Genomic DNA, 14,324 nt, shown 5'->3' on the forward strand with positions numbered 1-14,324 from the left:
ATCTAAATCAACGTACAAACATACATTCATGCATGCATGCATGCACACGGGAGCGTGCATGCACACATTATGCAAACAGTGTTGCTACTCGTTGGACAGGTTTTCCAGTGCTGTACTCAAATAGCACCACACCCTCCACAATGCACATGTGCTCTCACCTTAACACAGGCCAGGTGCAGCAACAGCAGAACACACACACACACACACACACACACACACACACACACACCATAGTGTGTGTGTGTGTGTGTGTGTGTGTGTGTGTGTGTGTGTGTGTGTTGAGGGGCGGGGTTGAGGGGTGGGTATTAGGGAGGAGCGAAAGGGATGTGAAGAAAGAGGATGAACCGTTTGAGGTTCATATTGACATGCCGTTCTCTGTGAGGCTCCTGTGAGGACAGGTAAGAGACACACACACACACACACACAGTTTCACAGTAAAATATCAATCTAGCTGTTATGTTGACAGGGAATGTTGAGCGCATAGACGTTCCATGTAGAAACATACACACTCTCCTGGCTGAGCACTGCAGTCCAATATGAGTTTGAATGTCAGAGTTTGATGACATGTTGTGTTTGGAGTTCACATAAAGAGCCAAAAGACCAGTAAAGGAATAATGGGAATCAAGGTATGGCAACAGAGTTGGTACACAATGAGGCTCTCTGCTGAGTTCCCTACTAGAGGACGTTTTTATTGTTTTTCTTGATGGTGGATGATAATAACGTCAAACAGTGGGCAATACATCACATTTTAATAGCCGGTATTGTAGAAGATATACAACTCGAGTTGTGGGACTATTTATTTTGAGCACAAAAAAAATAAGTGCAACACAAGTGTTGGTGCTGTCCAGGGTCCACAGCAAATGTACACATACAAATATTGATTTGGTAGGGTTTTGTCTACAAACAAATTATGTGAACCAGCTGCCTCTGACCTGCCAGCACACAGTCTGAACAGTATTACTACATGTTGCAGCACGTAATTATGTTGGGTTGTGTGTTGCGTGGTTTGTCTTTGGGCTATTTGTGTGACTCTCCTTTTGTGTTTCCTCTTTTTGTTTTTTTTGTGTGTCTGCACTTTAGCCATGGAAGGGGTGTTGGGGGCTGCGTGTGTCCTGGGTGTGTGTAAACTGGCTTTCAGCCTGTTCTTCCTGTCTGCCTTCCCGGGAATCATCAGCTTCTGCTTCTGCTGCCTGCTGATGTTCACAGATCTCCTGGTCACAGGTAGGCGTCTGCGCACAGAAACACTGTCACCAACAGTCTTACAGTCTGCCAGTCCACTGCCATCTAACTCTTTTATTTACACTTTTATTTGTATGCAGTTCACTGGTTTTCTTTGGCTTTTATCAAAGTGTTTTAGTTGTATTTTGGATGATACCATTGTTCTTAGGCACCGGGTGGGGTTTGGCTTGCTTAAGGGGAGGTCAAAGGTCAGACCCTGGACCCTTTTTTCGACTAGGAACCCAACACCGTAGCCACAAGGCAAAAGATCCCCCCCGCTCTTCATGTGATATTCCTACCCTGTCAGTTGTGGCCTGCTTGTGTCTGTCCTCGGCAGGTTTCCTCCTCTTCTTGTGGTTTGCTGATCCCTGGCTGCCCCAGCTGTCCCCTCACAGTGACCTCATCGCCCTGCGCTTTCTACTCTTTCTCGGACACACCTACGCGGCGGCGCTGCTCCTGACCACGCCCCTGGTCGCCGCGGAGACCGCCACGAGAAAAGTGTGGGCGTGCGACGGAGATGGCGGCGCCTGCCTGAGCACAGACGGCGCGGGGCGCACGGTGCTAGAGAGCAGCGTAGCCTTGGAGAAGGGCGACGCGCACCCACCGGGCGCGGACGTGGACAGAGGGCGGGACACATGGAAGCAGCTGAGCCACGCTATTGGCTACCTGTGCTGCCTCGCCGTGTGGATGGTCTCGGGGCTCTGGGCGGGATGGAGCGGGCGGAGTCTGGAGGAGCTGTGGGTCGCCGAGTGTTTACACACAAGGGCCTCCCTCAGTGCCTGTCTGCCCAGGATGTTCCCCAGCCCCGTGGAGCCCTTCTGGGGGGCGGCCATACTCAGCCTACTGCTGCTGCTCTTCCTGGCTATGGAGCTGGCGGGCAGGGTGCGTCAGGATAGACACAACATGGGTGATGGTGATAACAACATAAACAACAACAGCAATAAGAGTAGCAGTTGGCAACACCTTGTCCCAGGCCTTGTTAGGCCATTGTCCCTGACGACTGAGCCCTGGCTGTTGGTGGAGCCAGAGCCCATGTCTGTTGACCCAGAGAAAACAAGCAGCAGCTGCACGGCTCCCACGGCCGGCCGCTGGCTCAGCGAGCACCAGGTGGCTCACCGCCCCGACCCCGCCCTGCCTGACCCGGAGTCCGCGTCGGGGGATCCACGGCGAGGGCCGGACCGGGCGCGCCGGGAGACGGAGCGAGGCCTGGGGCCACAGTGCTGCCACAGGAGGCCGGGGCCACAGCACATCGTCCCCAGCCTGGGGCTGATCGTCACCACAGGGCTGGTGGGCATGCTCTCTCTGTGCACGCTGCCCCTGGTCCTCAGTGTGAACCTGCTGCTGGTTCAGATGATGCATGCCGTGGTGGAAGGGTGTGTGGACACTTGCGTAGCTCAGTGGCGGTGGGCGGAGGCCAGGTCTACTGTTCTGAGGACGTTGTGAAAGCTACTATTGCAGAGCTTGGATTTTAAGGACACGGTTTGTTTTGGGTGTGTGGATGCGGGTGGAAACTAGGTGGATATTTTGTACAGCTCGGGTCGGGTTGTTAGATGTCGTCAATTGTAAATAAAACTCTTCAAAGCAGCCAAGTCCCTGGTAAGTTGGGTTTGTGTAGCCACAAGCTAGGATTATTGCTAGGAGACAGGTTGAGGCGTGCTCTGCACTAAGACAGACACTTACATGAACCAGAGTTGCTGATGTTGTTCAAACCTTATGAACACTGACAATGAGACATCATATAACAAAGGGATGGACCGTCACTGTGCAAATAAAGTCAAAAACAATTGTATGCTTTTTAATGTCAGACGTCCAGTGGCAAACTCTCTTATACAATATCAACACAAAGGGACTGTTTTTAAAGGCTAACACTAGAGGGCACTATAATACAGTAACATGTCCAGACCTGACAACTATACATGCCTATCAAAAACGTTGGCTCGTTTAGGATCTGTAATAGAGAAATGTTTAGGGTACCGTGAAATAGCAGGGGGGGTTAAAAAAAAAGAGGAAAGAAATACAGTTTGAGCTCGTTCTCCACGAGAGAGCCAGAAGGCACAATTTAACCAATGACGAGGCTAAAGTATTCTAAACCTGTATAGATATATACTCCAACCACATCCAAAAAGCCAAGTTTGAGCAATACTTCTAAAAGCACCAACCAAGACATTAGCTGCAAAAACAATTGGTTAAACATTGCCTCACATTAGGCCTATTTAAATTATTCCAGCATTGGAAAGGTTGTCTGCAGAAAGATAAAATGACATGCCTTTGTACTGTCCGTCTGGATTCTATGCTAAATTAAGGCATAATGAAATGAAGGAACTTTTTTCTTTTCAATTTTTTGCTTCATTTCAGGATCAAGACACATTGTCCATTATTTGCCTTCAAATTGTGCTGTATTAATCCCTGTGTATAATAACGGATAAGTGGTTGGCTTACATACTTTTTTCAAAAGTTGACATTAATTACACGAATAACGTGGTTTTGCATACACATCTTAGACACTGTGTTGAATAAAGGACGCACACATGTAATTGGTATAACTCCCCATGAATCCACAGTAATAAACCATTAACTGCATTAACGCATACTAATATTAAAAATGAACTAAATTGGTTTCACATTCAACACCACATATAACTTAGTACAGCTTGTTAAACTGGTAAAGGCTTGCATTCCTGCCTCAGGAGGGACCCATTTTACGGGAAAGCGTATGTTTGTATGTGCGCGCACGACACGTGTGTGTGTGTGTGTGTGTGTGTGTGTGCGTGTGTGCGTGCGCGCTTTGGGGAATTCCTTAACAACGGCGCGTGTCAATTACAGCAGAGCGCGGGGAGGAAAGCACCCGGATCAAAACGACGAGTGTGGGAGATGTACGAATACGATGCATCTCGAACACACCAAAGGCCGCCTGTCTTCAGGCTTCCTGCGAGAACTTAAATGTGTTCCTGTTATTAAATAGGACAGAGTGTGTCACTTATAGGAGACTTATAGGCGAGGACGCGTTCTTAGAAGAAGCCTCTAGTGTCCGACTTCGGTAGTGCACATTATTTGGACGTATGACCTGAGCTTTTGCAGGGATCACGTGCTTTATCTGCGATGCATTTTCCAATTAAAAATGGATCGTGACTCATTGGTCCGAAGTTTACCCATCGATCACTCTCCCGAATTTGTACGAGATGTTCGCGGCTTCTTTGTATCTCAGGGCTAATGGGTTTAACACGACTCACACTTGTGTTACCACCGCCTAATGGAAAAATGCAAATGAGTAGAAAAGGAAAGTAAAACAAAATGGCGTCTGATAACCTATGGCGTGGAAATGGATAAATTATTGACAGAGAAAAACACCCAACGAAAAAAGCTATTTGTCCTGCAACCTCTCTCTCTCTCACACACACACACACACACACACACACACACACACACACACACACACACACACACACACACACACACACACACACACACACACACACACACACACACACACACACACACACACACACACACACACACACACACACACACACACACACACACACACACACACAGTTGGTTTTCGCAGTAATTTATTGTAGAACATTAAAACATGTCACACAAACCCCTGGCGGCGATGGGTGCACTGCGACCATCATCCAAACAATCTTTACAGTCTTCCATAGTTTTAAATTCATCGTCGGCCATCACCCCACCCTCACACAATAATCTCATATATTTTATGCAAATTGTACAGAAACATCTGCCAATAGGTCAAGCCCCAGGAGAGATGGCCTACATACCACGTGACACAAATTAATGCAAATAACTAGTATTCGATTTGCATGATAACATATATGTGATCTATCTTTACACATAGGACAATGTAAAAAAAAAAAAAAAAAATAGGAAGGAAGAACAAAGCAAGGACATTTTGAATACATTACCGATTGTCTCATCTGTCAGGTACTATTTATTACCAATTATTATGTTAAATATTATGGTGACATTATGTTGCCCTCTCTTGTCATTAATTATACCAGCATGTTTGAACAGAAATGCAAACCATCAGACCAGCCATACCATGATTAAGTCCCATTAACACCGCATACAACATGTACAAATAAACAGGGCACCACCTGGCAATGAGAGAACACACTGACATAGAAATGCAGTGGCAAGGTGAGGAATTCTTCTGCTCTAAATCTTTGTAGACAGGCCTGCTCAAACAGAATGCTTTCCTCTTCCCAACATACTTTCAGCTAGTGCAAGTACATGTGTGGAAGACCAGGTGGCTCTTGCTTGTTTTAAATCGCAGACAGCCAAGGCTGGTAGGATTTTAAATTCCTGGCCATGTTTGACCCGCCCTCCCCAAATATCACAAACAAACACTTTTTTGAAAGGCTTGTGTACAACAGTCACACTTTTTTTGTATGCAACACAGTGAGTCATGTAGATGCCAATAACAGCCTGACTATGCATTCTTAAATCAATTATCCAGCCACCATACTTCCTGGAACCAACAGGGTTCTTCTGAATTTGCTGGTGTCAATTTTAAATTTCACAAACACTGAATTACAAGTGCAATTTCACTTTTGTTAGGAATTGCAGTTCTGGATGGCCAACTACTGAACGCTTCAGTATTACTAATGATAACAGCCACATCAGAAATAATAAATAAACCACACAGGGAAGCAGGTGAAACCGAGGCTGGAATGTACTTGAGTTCTACATCGATTTAAAGAGCTACAGGGGTACTTCATGATGAACATGATCATACCTGCACTTGTTTGGAAACAATAACTAACCAATAGGTTACTCACAAGGAAAATCATACATCTCGGATAAATACTATATTGACAAACATGCAACACCTAATTTCCACATCCCAAAATAGCAGCGTAGTTCTTGACCACTTTGCTCCCTTGAAACACACTCGCACAAACTACACACTTGAGTGGACGTAGGGAGCAAAAACAAAAAAGAACGGAAATCAATTTTTTTTAGAAAGTGAGAAATCTATTTAATGACATTTTAGTTCAGTTCATTCAACTTGTCTTTTCTTCTTAAAATCTGGCATGGATCATCATTGGCCGAACACAAAGCACACACACTTGTCGTAGTAATGGTCACGCATGTCACTAACGACGACTACAGCACATCGAGGTGGTCGTAGCAAAAGGCTTGAGATACAGTGAACAAGTGACATCATTTTTCGGCGTTTTGGTAATAATTTACGGTATACGCAGGCAGAAGTAAAGTGCCGACAGGTTTTGTCAAGCGTACATTGACTCGCTGGAACTGGGGCTTCAAAAATAAGCCTTGGGGAAGAGGAGGTTAAAAAGGTGCCATTTGGACACGTTCCACGAACACAGCTAAAGCCCACTGCACAGCACAGAAAGGAAGAGAAGACCCCAGAGTCCTTAGGTCTGGAGGTGGCAGGTAGATAGAGGGGCCCCGGGCCCCCTCCAGCCACGAGCCAGACTGGAGGACCATGACCCACTGCTCTAGCAGGGCTTTGAACAAAGACAGCGGACCTTTCATTGGTCTAGCCCCCCCCCCCCACCTTCAGTAGTGCCCCTGCTTCGTAATTACAGACCAGGCTCAAGTGTAGGCATGGGAAATTCCAAAAGGTCCCAGGAAACAACGACAGCACACACAGTCATACAAGCAGCACTACGCAAAAAACAAACCAACACCAAAACCAAACACACTTCTTTTTTTTTTTTTACACACCCTGTTTAAACTATTATCTATTTTTTTAAATCACTTATTTTCTGAATGTTGTTTCTTAATTTTCCTGAAAATTCAACTGGTGACACAACCAACTCTTTGGGCAGAGCGGATCATCACCACGGGCGCTCTCGCACGCATGTATTGCGTGTATGTATTGCACGCAATTGCGTGTGTGTGTGTGTGTGTGTGTGTGCGTGCGCATGCGTGCGCGTCTGTGTGCATGTGTGTGTGCGCGTGCGTGCGCGTCTGTGTGCATGCGCGGCTCCTAAAGGCGCACAGTGTTGATGCGCAGCGGCTGCACGTTCTTGCCGTTGGCGTGGCTCTGGCCCGGACTGAAGTAGGGGAACACCTTGGCGGGCAACTTCTCCCGGTACGTGTACAGCCACGACATGTCGTCGGCGTTGTAAAACACCAGCAGGCCCTTGCCGCAGTCCAGGTACACGCCCACCTTCTCCAGCTTGGCCTTGACGTTGAGCCGCGTCCAGGGCTCCGTGCAGGCGCTGTACTGGTTGCCGTCGTGCATGACGATGCAGTAGAAGCCGCGGCTGGGCTGGATCTGGATGCTGCCCTTGCGGCTGACCGTCTCGCCGCACACGCCCATCATCCACTGGGTCTTCTCCGACACCATCACCTCCCAGTAGTGCACGCCGCCGGCGAAGCCCTCTGCGCCCAGCACGGACACCTCCACGTCGAAGCGCCGCGGCGAGTCCTGCAGCGGCTGCGGGTGGAGGTTGCCGTAGGCCACGATGGTGCAGTCGTCTGACAGGATGAGCCGCTGGTGGGCCGTGATGGGGTCCAGGGTCAACGCCGCCGGCACTGGGGGGAGAGAGGAAGATTTAGTCTGGTTACCGCAGGGTACGTCTGGGGTTAAGAAGAGGGGTGTTCACTTAGAATGGAAAGGCCTGAAAGCATACTGAAAAGCGAATGTGACCATGTGTTTGTGTTCGCGAGGGGCTATGCGAGCAGCATGCATGCTTCTTGTCTTGTTGGAAAACAATTACTACATCTTCCAAATGTCTGTTTCTTGTCACTGTGCAAGAAATGCTGGTAGGAGCAGAGAAGCACTCTTATATTGTCCTCAGAATGCAGTTAGTGGTGTATCTGGTCCTGGTGTGTGTCGGATAAGAAACTGCTACGTGCCTGTTGCAAGATAACATCTCCTGACCGATGAAGCAGCATAGATGCTGCTGGCAAGTTATTGCACCTCATAAACAAAAACATAAGAAATGTGAGATTAAAAAAAAAAATACATATCAGGTTGCAAGTGAAAAATATATATGATGGAGGTTACAAAACATGGTTACAAAATAAAAACACAGTAAAAAAAAAATATAGCAACAGCATATTTGTTTTGGGTCCTCGGACAGAAATGACCTGATTGAATTCACATCTTTACACTTCCTGTCTCTGCCTCTACATCCAATGGTGTAACACTCCCACTGAGGAAGATGTTATTCCCAGGGAAGATGGTGAGTGGGTGATGGGGAGGGAAGCAGGTTTAATAGGTTTAGTGTACAGCAGCAAGCATGAGGAGCGCATGGCAAGTCTTGGCCTGGGGTGAATGATGAGTGATGGCTTATTAGTGGGACACGCCCTGCCGCCCAGCCTCTCCTGTTCCAGGAAATTGACACAAGAGAATCACTTTTGTGTGTGTTGGGTTGTGCGAGCGTGTGCACGGCTATAAGCAGCTCTTAACGTACTCTCGGATGTCAGTGCATGCATGTACTTTCACCCCTTCATTATGCATGAACCAACAGCCAGCAATACAGGAGTACCCTCCGGTCCGCTGCTGCTGCTGCATCGCGTCCAGGTATCCCGACCATCGAGACATGTCATGCTGGGGGTCTACCTGCTATCGACAAACAGCCTACACTACCACCACCCACTTCTGTCGAGGTTTGGCCTTAGGTCATGCAAAACAATAGAGACCCATTTCACTCACACACACACACACACACACACACACACACGCTCCTGAAAATACAATGTGCTGGGAAAGTTTTGGAACAAGAGAGGCCTTTCCCTGGAGGTCCACTTCCCCTCCATCTCCGTGAGCAGGCAGAAATGGGAGTCCGATGGCAGCAGGTGGGGGGGGGGTTGAGGGTGGTTGTCTGGCAGGCTCCGCCAGCCATGGAGCAGGACAATGTATCCCGCGGCCAATGACAGGGCCGGTGTGCCTTACATTCCACTCATTAAAGTTTCATACTCCTGAGTGCCTCTTTGTTTCACACGTACACAAGCGTGCACTGCAGCTGCATCCGATGCCAGCGTTTTTTTTTTTTTTTGTGGTTAGTTACTGCTGCATGTGTGGCAGCGGCCTGAGCTGTTGACAGTGATCCGCCAAGACCCATCACCGAGAGGGATGATGGGAGGAATGCCTTTGTCTCGTCTCCCTGGCAGCGTCGGCTGATGGATCGGAACCAATTGTTCCATTTGGCAGCCAGTCAGGGGCGGCCGTGAAGCCAGGCCGTCTCACCCCCGGCTGGCCCTGGGCTACACAGGGGCCAATTGATTGAGGGGGTGAGAGAGAGAGCGACACCCCCACACAGAGAAAGGCATCTCACCCCTTCTCTGCATTGGGCCCTGCTGGGCCCGATGCCATTTCTCATCACAATTGTGTGAGTGAGAGCTCAAAAGCGTCTCAGAAATTTTAATGCAAGCCAGGATTACTTCATGCCACACAAAAAGACATCATCCCAATCCAATGTAGGCTTGTGCTGATGTGCGCTGCCATATTTTTTTCCCTTGCCCTACATGCTTTTCTGTAGGCACTTCCACACCACATTCCACAGATAATACGTCTGCCGGACTGTAGTGTTGCGGCGGATGCAGTCATCCTATACCTGGGGAGATGTCCTGGAACAAGGACTTCCATATCGTGTACTGCAAGGGCCCCATGTACTTGGACGTCGGGAAGTCTTCGTACGTCAGGTTGGTCTCGTGTATCTTCCCCTTGATCCTAGGACAGAAAGAAACACGACTCAATGTCATTCTCCACACAACTCAGCCCCGACTCCTCCAGATGCTGTTTACCACAGCAGCCTTCCCTGTAGCTAAATCCCTTCCTCAGTCTCTCGCTCCCCCTCTCCCTCCGTCTCTCTTTCTCTCTCTCCGTCTCTCTGAGCCACGCTGCATCTGGCTTGATCCTCCCTCCGACAGCGAGGGGAGATTATTATGGGTGTGGAGGATGGGAGGAGAACTGTGATTACACCATCAGGTCCCCCTAACATGAATCACATCACATGCTCCCACGGGAGCCCACGTAGGTAGTGGGGAGGCAGGTGGTTAGAGTCTTCAGAGGAACTAATGGGACTCCTCACCAGTGGAGGCTTCTCCAGTGAGGAGAGGGAGGAAGATCCTCCTTAACATTGTTGAGAATAAAAAATGTAGATTGCCCAGACTACTGTATTGAATGAATGCCCTTAAATATGACTACTTTAATGCCTTTGTATATGTAATGTTCGTTTCCCTGGGTAAAGGGACATTGGCACCCCTAATCGCCTATTGAATATTACTTCGGGGATGACGTTCCTCCCTCAGCCTCCATTGACTCCCATTCATTTCTCGGACACTACTGGCGGCCGGTGGATAACATGGGTTTCAAAAGGAGAAAGGAGGAAAGTCCTCCTCTGAGTGGGTGGGACTAGCTAAGGGATCTGAATCGCGTCAACATCTATTCACGAATAGGCTGGAGCCCTGGCTGCGCTATGAACCAATAAGAAGTAGTCCTGGCTGCACTATGAACCAATAAGCAGGAGCCCTGGCTGCACTATGAACCAATAAGCAGGAGCCCTGGCTGCACTATGAACCAATAAGCAGGAGGGAGGGTTTATCCCCTCAAGTCTCTAGGCTACAAGAACCAACGAACCCGCTCGTATGCCTCGTTTCCACCGAGCGGTGTGCTACTGTTCGTTGCGGTACAGTGCGGCTCTGTTCGCTAATATTGGCGTTTCCACCGAGCGGTGCGGTTCGGTGCGGCTTGGTTCGCTTAAATTGGCGTTTCCGCCACCAAAAGTTGGGCAAGGTCCCGAAATAAACGCTGATATTTTTGCACCACAAACAGCGAGGAGGATTTACTTGATCTATAAATGAAGTCGCTCATCTTATTCGGCTTAACACCATGACCAATATTCTGAAACATCCATTAAAATTCACATTTGCCTAAAACAATGTTAGGCTTACAGCCCATATCAATAGTTGTGAAATTATGTTCTTGTTGTTCTTTTAATTGTTTGTTACTCTGACTGTTCTGTTTGATATTGTGGAAAGGATGTTAGTGAATGATTTAGAGCATGATGCATTTTAAATGGCATCAATTTTGGTCTTGTGTCTTAATTTTTCTTAAAACAATTGTAGCTGAAAATAAAGATAGCCAAATTACAACCAATAGCTTCAGCCATTATAAAAATAGGCCCAATGATAGGCCCCGATTTTTTTAATTTAATTTTACAAATCAAGAGCACGCCTGATTTGACTAAATGGCTTTGCATGCTGCCACTGGTGGATTTGTCATCAGTTTTATTCACATAATTATCCCTCCCTGCTTTTTTGTAGTTCACCAAAACACCCTGAAACAACTTGAGTCTCACATACTTATGCCACCATATGCCACTAACAGTGCAAGCAGGCCAATGACAACCAAGCGCACAGTCCTTCCTCCCTCACTTTAAAAACCACCAGCCGCCACTGCTCCTCACATGTGTGAAGGATGGGCTCCTAAAAACCTACAGCAGCAGCCTAGGCAGCTTATCACTAGGCCCAGCTAGAATTGCAGGAAGCAGTTTTGTGTGGATGTTTTGTACAGCGGTATGAGCTTGAGGTGAACATCAAGGGAGTCTTTTATGAATAAGAATGACTCCCGGCTCCCTGTGTGTTTGTTTGGCTTTTGCCTCAATGCCTACCTGAGATCTTTGGTTTAAAACACTGACAGGAATGTGGAGGTTGTCACCCAGCCACTTCATTGATGCAGTGATTATTCACAGTTTCAACAGAAACCACAGCTAGTGATTTTATAACCAAAATCAACTCAATATAACCTAACCTCTAAAAGATAGGAAGCTATTTTAATTAAACAACACCTGAAAAATCCTGTTCCCTCTCTGGGTTAACAATCGACCCAATTTTTGTTTCTTTTCAAGGATCAGCCCATGCTTTTGCTCATCCGCGTGCCTTCTTCAAAATGTTAGTGGGCCTCCTTTAAGGTAGGAGGATACCCCTACCGCTCCTTCACTGTCACACTAATGACTTCAACCTTTGCAGCAGAGATGTCGATAGCACACGATAACTTATTAGCATAGCAAGTATATGGTAATAGCGTGCTAATTGCTAGACATAAAGGCTTTGAGTAGTCGTGTTTCATTTTAATATTCCACTGTAGTCTTCTTGCATTTTATGTATTATCTATGTCAAAATAGGAATAGATTGCCCGTTGAACCAATGATTGTTTTTGGTTTTTTTAATCAGTGTAGAATTTATTTGTGTACTTTGAGCCATGCAAATCCTTGCTGATCCTTTGAAGGCTAGGATAGCATACATTACCCTGAGGCCCACAGTAACATCGATGCTATTTTAAGAGTGGACATTGCTCCGGGAGGACTGCCATCTTCACACACATCTGCAACAAGCATAACGGCTGAGTACAAGTCTCTGAGCACAGGTCCCAGAGTACAGGTCTCTGCGTACAGAGACCACCGGTCCCAGAGTACAGGTCTCCGAGTACAGAGACCACAGGTCTCCGGGTACAGTTCTTTGGGTACAGGTCTCTGAGTCGTACAGGTCTCTGAGTCGTACAGGTCTCTGCATAGTACAGGAGACGTGGATGTCCACATAAGCAGAGGTGTGGTTCTGGCATTAAGCGACACGGATCACGTTTGGACAGAGAGGGAGTTAAAGCGGCGCACCTCTCAGACGTGTGGGCCACGCCCTCCAGGAAGTCGTGGCGCCCGCTCTCGTGGAGGCGCTCCTGCAGGATCTGGACGCCCTCCTTGACGTCGCGCAGCTGCTGGCTGTAGCGCTGGATCTTGTGCTCGATGTCGGCCAGCTTGCGCGCCGTGTCCGTCTCCAGCTCCTCCAGCATGCTCTTCTGCCGCTCGCGCAGGAAGCGGTGCAGGCGCTCGAAGGCCTCGCCGATGGTGGCGCGCAGGCTCTTGGCCGAGGACTGAATTGGGGGGGGGGGTACGGTAAGGATGTTTATAGAATGAAGCACTACAATTTTTTTTTATGGTAACCACTTCCCTGTATACAACAAAGATAGCTAAGATAAGATGCTACACAATGCTGAGTACCATTTTAAGTGGAAGGACGTACCACATACAATAAGTGCGTACATTAAGTGCCAGGACGTACAACTTACAATAAGTGTGAAAGAGGGGTGTGAGGAGGGAGGCTATGCAGAGTCTAGGTAAACAAAGCAACTGAGTCTTGAGTCTTTTGCAGAAGAGAGAGAGAGAGAGAGAAAGAGAAGGGAGGTTGAGGGATGTGTGCTAAATAGGGCTGTGCAACCTGTGCGCCTTACTGCGATATCTGCATTGTGAAAGCAGCGCTATGTATTGTACAAGAATGCAGAGTGGGCAACCATGGAGGCACATGTGGAAAATGAATTACTAACATGCCGAGGCCAAAAATAACTTTTTGTGGGTAATTAAAAGGGAGCGGGTGGAGAGAGGCATTCATCAAGGTAGCAGGTGAAGCTCCGTACACCACAATAATGGGGGCTAGTCGACATGTTTAAGATGCACTCAAAGTACAGTTAAGAGACGCCGCTCAACGCCATCATATTGATTCCTTAATGCAAGACTCACTGTCAGTGTGGCCCTGTGTAAACAAAGGAACCAACTAAGTATTTAGCTGACTCTTATGTGTAAATCACAAGCAGTCAATGCCCCACCCCCCTGAACTGTGGGTCCAAATTAAAAAGGAACCATGCAATCACACAATATAAAACAACAACCACTAGGTTTTGTTAGCATAAACACAAGATTTTCACTGAAAGATTAGGCAGCTACTTATTATACTGTTTCGTTATTGATCAAGGTATTTGGGGTGGTGCTATGAACATAAAAACACAGACAGATACAATGACTTCCTTTGAGAGAGAGTCTTGAATTGCAGCTAAAAGAGGAAAATGGGGATGCTTGACATTAAAGGGAATTAGTCATCTGATCAGCGTCTGTCTTGGAGGCAGAGCAAGACAGAGGGCTTAGAAGGGCAAGCTGTTTACCAGATTCCACTCAATTAAAACGACGGCATGAGCGACTTCAGTTCAAACTGAACATGAACTGTTGTCCAACTAGTAGGCCCAAATGCTCTCAATATGCCTTTCTAAAATGTGTCAGTGTGATAAAGGAAACGGGCCATTCTGTGCCAGTAGTTCCAGATTAGGCTTTCCGTGTCCC

The 14,324-nt window shown here is 47.5% G+C and overlaps 2 protein-coding genes across 2 annotated transcripts in view; one reads left to right on the forward strand and one right to left on the reverse strand.

Annotated features, from left to right (window-relative positions):
- The first annotated feature begins 371 nt into the window (after positions 1–371).
- Positions 372–3,108, forward strand: LOC311338595 (uncharacterized protein). The gene is made up of 3 exons (XM_084463889.1): positions 372–398; positions 1,081–1,221; positions 1,556–3,108. Exons 2-3 carry the CDS (start codon positions 1,083–1,085, stop codon positions 2,659–2,661), a joined length of 1,245 nt encoding a protein of 414 aa, XP_084320015.1. The 5' UTR covers positions 372–398; positions 1,081–1,082; the 3' UTR covers positions 2,662–3,108.
- Positions 3,109–4,809: 1,701 nt separating this feature from the next.
- trim62.1 (tripartite motif containing 62, tandem duplicate 1) overlaps positions 4,810–14,324 on the reverse strand; it is a 31,360-nt gene continuing 21,845 nt past the window's right edge. Inside the window, exons 4-6 of the mRNA XM_084464026.1 lie at positions 12,831–13,087; positions 9,774–9,889; positions 4,810–7,746 (exon numbers count right to left, since the gene is read on the reverse strand). Coding sequence (XP_084320152.1) covers positions 7,196–7,746; positions 9,774–9,889; positions 12,831–13,087 — 924 coding nt within the window. The 3' untranslated portion in view covers positions 4,810–7,195. The remainder of the gene's footprint in view (positions 7,747–9,773; positions 9,890–12,830; positions 13,088–14,324) is intronic.

Source organism: Micromesistius poutassou, assembly GCF_964030765.1.
Source record: "Micromesistius poutassou genome assembly, chromosome: 2".
Lineage (NCBI taxonomy): Eukaryota > Metazoa > Chordata > Actinopteri > Gadiformes > Gadidae > Micromesistius > Micromesistius poutassou.

Bases quoted from the DNA above. Each gene is read 5' to 3' on its own strand.
- LOC311338595 (XM_084463889.1), top strand. From the start codon at position 1,083: ATGGAAGGGGTGTTGGGGGCTGCGTGTGTCCTGGGTGTGTGTAAACTG. The intron at 1,222-1,555 runs GTAGGCGTCTGC...TGTCCTCGGCAG, and splicing joins CACAGATCTCCTGGTCACAG to GTTTCCTCCTCTTCTTGTGG.